The sequence below is a fragment of the Culex quinquefasciatus genome, chromosome 2, assembly GCF_015732765.1.
Source record: "Culex quinquefasciatus strain JHB chromosome 2, VPISU_Cqui_1.0_pri_paternal, whole genome shotgun sequence".
In the NCBI taxonomy this organism is placed as follows: Eukaryota; Metazoa; Arthropoda; class Insecta; order Diptera; family Culicidae; genus Culex; species Culex quinquefasciatus.
Window position 1 is genome coordinate 89076033 of NC_051862.1, and position 6175 is coordinate 89082207.

General features: G+C 41.3%; 1 protein-coding gene across 1 annotated transcript; it reads right to left on the reverse strand.

Annotated features, from left to right (window-relative positions):
- Positions 1-43: 43 nt before the first annotated feature.
- Positions 44-5892, reverse strand: LOC6034259 (protein Cep89 homolog). The gene is made up of 5 exons (XM_001844552.2): positions 5651-5892; positions 2281-3336; positions 2095-2224; positions 1871-2038; positions 44-493 (listed from the first exon to the last, which is right to left on the reverse strand). Exons 2-5 carry the CDS (start codon positions 3290-3292, stop codon positions 178-180), a joined length of 1626 nt encoding a protein of 541 aa, XP_001844604.2. The 5' UTR covers positions 3293-3336; positions 5651-5892; the 3' UTR covers positions 44-177.
- Between the last annotated feature and the right edge of the window lie 283 nt (positions 5893-6175).

Genomic DNA, 6175 nt, shown 5'->3' on the forward strand with positions numbered 1-6175 from the left:
TTTGATTTTTCTCAACATTGAAGTAGCCAAAACATTTCGTTCCACAATTATATTTAAAGCGTTCAATTGGACTAGTTCCGCGCGCGCGATTGTTTCCTCCTTACCAACAAGAAATTAAGTGCATTCGATGCTTTGCTTTGTACTACCAACATTTAGTAAAAACTCATACTGATCCGGTTACACCTGCCCAAACTGTGCCTTCTCCGCCAGCACACGTCGCAACGTGTCCTCGCGCTGTTTCAACCTGCGCTGCAGCTGGCCAATCTCCTCGACGTGCCGGACCTGCAGCAGCTGGAGTTGCTCCTCCCGTTGGCGGATGCGCTCCTGCAGCTCGCGCCACGATTCTCCGCTGGCCGGGGGCTGGGATCGCTTGTGCTGCTCCACGCCCTTGCCCCAGGTGACCATGTTTTTGAGGCGTGCCTTCAGGACCTCCTTGGACTGTTTGGCGCGCTCCAGGGACTGCCGGAGGGCGGCGTTCTTCTCCATCAGGACTCTGTGGAAGGGAATAATGAATTATGTATTATCTAATTGATTGGTGAACTATGAAAATTAAAATTGACGTTTCTATTACGGACTTCAGACTGTTGATTCAATCTTCAATTTCTTGACTTACGGTTGTAAACTCTGATTCGGAGCTTTGGATTTTATCCAGCATCTGATGCTCTCTCTTAAAATTGATAAGTACATCTGACATGCCCTTTACGACCTTTGTTTACAATGCGTACTAGCAGATTTCCTTCCTTGGTTCTTTGGTAATATATCATTTTCTCTACGGCTTCTATTTACATAAATGGCCAAAGCGATTTTTTTTATCAACGCTTACCTTGAGACTCTCCATAATCGTTTGCTTCAAGCAGGAGCATTCTCGCAAGTTCTTCGTAGGTACTTGATTTCCGAAATCGCTGTTTTGTTCTCAATCTTTGAATAGTGAACTTGGATCCTTCAAAGGTCTCGTCGTTGAACTTCAGTTTTTCGCTGCGACACCGTTTAACTGATTCCAGGTGTCCTAACTGTCTTCGTTTCGCTCAGTGCTACTCTAACTCAACGGACTATTTGGTGTGACCTAAAGTTCTTGTTGTGAACTTCACTCAAAAGCCAGATTTTACGGGAATACCCTTTCTCTTCAACTTTTATTTACAATGCGTGGTGGGTCTCGTGGCGCAGGGGTAGCGGCTTCGGCTGCCGATCCCGATGATGCTATGAGACGCGGGTTCGATTCCCGCCTTATCCACTGAGCTTCTATCGGATGGTGAAGTAAAACGTCGGTCCCGGTTTCTCCTGTCTCGTCAGAGGCGCTGGAGCAGAAATCCCACGTTAGAGGAAGGCCATGCCCCGGGGGGCGTAGTGCCAATAGTTTCGTTTTTACTAACGAGTTCCTTTTCCTTTGTTGTGACAATAAAACGATTTGTTGTGGAAAAGTGTAGCCAAAATGATCGATTTTGACAACCTTCAAACCGACGACGTCAAACTGTCATGGAAACAAGAGGGGCTGTCACCGGAGTTTCACACGTTAAAAAACATTGACTCATCATTGTTGTTCTAAATCAATGTAGTCGAGTCTATTTAGAGAGCTGGAATCGAAGCTGAATTTCGTCCATGGCTGAATCTCAGGAAGCCGGACTCGGAGAAAGGGTCTCTTCAAAAGGTTTGAACTCGTATTAGATAAATTCCCCTCTTGGTATTGTCCGGAAGTGTAAGGATAACTCTAAATTATTGTAAATAAACCCACGCGTTTGATCGATTTTGACAACTGTCAAACTGACATGCAAACAGTAGAGGCTTTTGATCAAATTCGTATTGCACGTTAAAAGTAATTTAATCAACAAGGTTTTAACCCAGTTTCGAGTGGCAAAACAGACCAAAAACTTACTCATTGATGTCCTTCTGCCGATCGAAAACTTTCTGCTGTTCGGCCGCTTTCGCGTTGAGCTGGGCATTTTCTTCGTTTTTCGCCTGAATCGACTCCTTGAGCGCATCCATTTCCGCCCCGAAACGCGTCTTTTCCGAGTCATGTTGCAGCTTCAGCTCGTCGAAGAGTCTAAAAATATATTATTTGATTAAAGTTGAGTTTAAAGTAAACATTATTTGACTTACTTTTGACACTCCTTCAAGCTATCCACCACGACTTCCGGCTTCTGGTGAAGATTCCTTAGGGAGGTCAGCTCACCTTTCGATCTTGCGTAGGCTTCCTGAAGTCGCTCCAAGTCGAGTGTTTGGGCTTGAACTAGAACAGGAATCACAGTTTTAAATTTGATCAAAACCACTCAAATCGAATCTTACTCTTCTGCTCGTAGCACTTCAGCACCTCCACCAGCTTCTCCTTGGCCAAATCCGCTCGCTTGCCCTGAATGTCCGCCTTGTTCCGGAAAACGTCCACCTGCGCTTGCAGCCGAGCCCGCTCCGAGAACCAGTTGCTCTGCGTGCTCTTGATCTCCTCAATGTCCTTGTGGAGTCGTTCGTTTTCCTCCAGCACCGACTTCAGCTTCCCGGTGAAGTTGATAAACTCCCGCTCGTACTGCTGCACCAGATCGTTCTTCTCGGCTATCGTCTCCTCGTAAGCGTTCAGCAGCGGTCCCAGTGTGTGCGAGTTCACCGGTCCCCAGTTCAGATTGTCCTTCACGCCACCGTACGAACTGTCCACAAAGTCTATCCGAGGCATTTCCTTTGAGGTCGAATCTTTCCCGTCCCGAATCACATCCTGATACCGTTCGACCTGCACGTTCAATCGATACACCAGAATCTTCATCATCTTTACGTCATTCTTCAGATCGCCATTCTCCTTCACCAGCAACTCCCGCTCATTCTCAAACAACCCACAACTCTCGCAGCCCTTCTTCTTAGATTCCAACTCCTTAATTTTCTCCTGAACCCGCTGGAACTCCTTCTGCAGCTTCTCGTTCTCCGTCGCAAACTGCCCGTTGCACTCGAACAGCTTCGAGATCTTCTCGACCAACTTGGCGATCTGGGCGTCCTTTGCCCGAACCAAGTGATCGGAGTTTGGTTTCCGTTCCGGGCGTGACTTTGGGTTGCCTGCCATCAGATCGTCGGCGCTTGCGCTTCGGCTCACCACCGTTCCGACGTAGGTTCGCGCCGGACCTGGAAGTTGACCGTTGCGTTGGTGGCGAACGCGCCGGAACCGGACGCGATCGGGCGTTGTTTCGGGATGGGAGGCATCTTCGTAGGTTTGGTCATTTGTTGGCGGTGAGGAGGACCGGTTCGAGGGTTTGTCCAGGTCGGAGACGATGCGGAACAGGGGTTCGATGTTTTTGCGCGTTGGTAGCTTGGAGGACATGGTGGAGTGGGCATTGCTTGGGGGAGGAAAACTTGGAAAGGAATCTGAAAAGATTTGGATTATAAGGCATATTTTTTAAATACCGTAAAACGGGGTGACTTTGATAGCCGGGGTGACTTTGATAGGTTTGGTTTTTTCCGCAAAATGAAGAGTACAATTAAAATACGTACGAAATTGTTTAGAATCATACTGACTGCGGTAGAGAAGTGTTCAAAGTTCATCAAAAAGAACTTTTTATAAATTTTTTAAAAGTTTAAAAAGTTATTTAACTATAGTTAAGAAAATGTTGTTGAAAGTCATTATTTTAAACTTCTCAAAATGTCATGATCATGATTTTGAATCGGAAAACGGAATTCATTTTCGGATTTTTTGGGCAATTTTCCACGAGGAGAAGGGTAAATAAGTTTTTAAATAATAAATAATATGTGTTTTTGAAACACAACAAAAAAAAACTCCAAATTTATAGGCAATTTCAGTTGAACAAATTTCATGTAAAATGTGAAAACTTTTGATTTGTGCTTCGAATTCAGTATAAAATACAATATAAATCAATAATTTTATAAACGAAACCAGTTTTAACAAATTTCACGCCAAATTTCGTCTTTTTAACAATTTTACTTAAAATTTATAAGTATTTTGTTAAAAAGTTTGTAAACTTAGTTAACTTAATATAAACATTGATTTTTTTTTCTTAAAAACTATATCAGCTACTTTAGTGATGGTACATTTAACGTACAAATAAAGTTTGAACATCTTAAATAAGATTTTAACAAGAATAACTATGACTATCAAAGTCACCCCGGAATTTAAACTAAGAATTTTTAACGTAATTTTTTTTCTAAACACTATTGAAAAACTTTTTTTCCAAAATAGTACATGGACTTTGTGTGGCCTACCCCAGTACATGTTTTAAAAATAATAATCTTGAGAAAAACCTTACCTGTTGGAAATTATTCCAAAAACAAATTGAAATCCTATCAAAGTCACCCCGGTTTACGGTACCTAACTTTTGTTGTGTTTGATAGTTTTGATCACCCAAAAACATCAACATCAAATATTCTATTTTACATCAGTGGTATCTCCATACCAATTTGAGGTTATTGAGAACCACCAACTATTGAATTAAACACAATTTATGATATTTCACTAACTGCATAGAAAACCCGAAACATGGGATAATCAAGGCCTTTTAAAATGTATTGTACGGTCATTTCCTTACTGGACTCGGTCGTTGCAAGCCACCTACCAATTAATCCTATTTAACAATCATCAATCAATACTCAATCAAACCCTAACTACACCCAGAACTGGGCATCGGCATACGAGAGGATAAAGAGCACGATTCGGTAGTAAAATGGTACTGTGTGCGGACGGTGAGGATAAATCCCGAAATTACCGAGAGTACTTTACTTATGGGTTCATCTTCAAAAAAAGTTCATTTATCAAAAAAAAAAAAATAGAGAGTAACGGTACACCGAGACTCGAACCCAAGACCTTCGACATATTGAACCGTGCCTTTGCCGTATGGGCCACCATGGTTCGGTGACTAAGTGGCGGTCATTTGTCCATATAAGCCACTCAATAGGATGAACTGTTCCAATGAACGAATGAACACCCGAGAGGACTATACTCTCGCAAAATAGCACTTTCCTCACGTTTCTTTTCGTGGAATTGGAAAATGCATTTTTTTTAATTTTACATTCAATCGACCTTTCAAATTTGTCTAAAATGAGGTCGTAGAACTTGAATTTGATGTTTTAAGTAAGAAAATGAAAATAAACGAGGACAAAAAAAAATTCTTCGTGATTCGATTATCCGAAGTCCAATACAAACCTTCGGATAATCGAGTTTAGACTGGACCATATTTTGAACACTTCTCTCTCAAGCTCATTACAGTTCAAACCTCGGTTCAAACACAGAGTAACTTACTCAGTGGTTCAACTATTCCGTTTGTATTGTATTTTGCAAAAAAAAAATCTTCAACTTATCACTCCAGTTTACGGTACTTTTCAATACAAGTGCTGAAAAGAAATAATTTTTCAGCACTGTTATCATTGACGAAGTCACGTCAGTGCTGTTATGTTGGTAAGAAGGCCATTTCGTCACTTTAGAGTATGGAATGAAAGGAAAAGTAAGTATTTGGTACAATAGATATTGCAAAAAAAATCGTTCTAGGGTTTTTTAAGGATCTTTAAATAATCTCTAGATATAAATTGTTCAAATTAGTTTTCTGCTAGTAAATTTGGGTCAATGGGAAAACATTGTCATGGTCATTGCAGAAATTCAATAACAAAGTCAATAACAGCTGCAAGATATAACAGAAAATCTCATGAACATGAACCAATAAGAAACACTTACATCAAACCGCCATGAAATTAAACTTGTGTGACGTCACATTGACCTCCTCTGCATTAGCATAAATTTTCCAACCCACTAAAATCGCACTAACCAACAGATTTCGGTAAAATATTTTACAATTTTCTTGTAAAACACATTTCCAAAGGCACTTTGCACGGATTCACAACGCTTTTCACCGTTGTTTCTGTCAAAAATGTGAAAATATTTGCAGATGAAATTTTGAACGAAAGCCAACTTCGAAACGCGCAACAACAAACAACGACCCTTTTTTTTTTTTTTTTCTTTTTTCCACCTCCTTTTTCCCACCCTCAACATAAACCGTTGGTGAGAGAAGAGGGGTGAGCAAAACAAAAATGTGGGTGGAAATGTGAGAGGGAGAGGGGGTGGTTCTGGTGAGAAGTGAGATTATGTTGCTTGTTGTGGGTGCGAGAATGAACGGAGGGAAATGTTTGTGATTGTCGGGGATTAAAGTTGGACTTCGGAGAATGTTGCGCTTAATCTCAATTTCTGGAGTTTTATTGAAAA

Coding starts and splice junctions, on each gene's coding strand:
- LOC6034259 (XM_001844552.2), bottom strand. CDS start 3,292: ATGTCCTCCAAGCTACCAACGCGCAAAAACATCGAACCCCTGTTCCGC. Junction 2,039..2,094: donor AGCTTGAAGGAGTGTCAAAA/GTAAGTCAAATA, acceptor ATATATTTTTAG/ACTCTTCGACGAGCTGAAGC. Junction 494..1,870: donor CGGCAGAAGGACATCAATGA/GTAAGTTTTTGG, acceptor TCCCTTCCACAG/AGTCCTGATGGAGAAGAACG.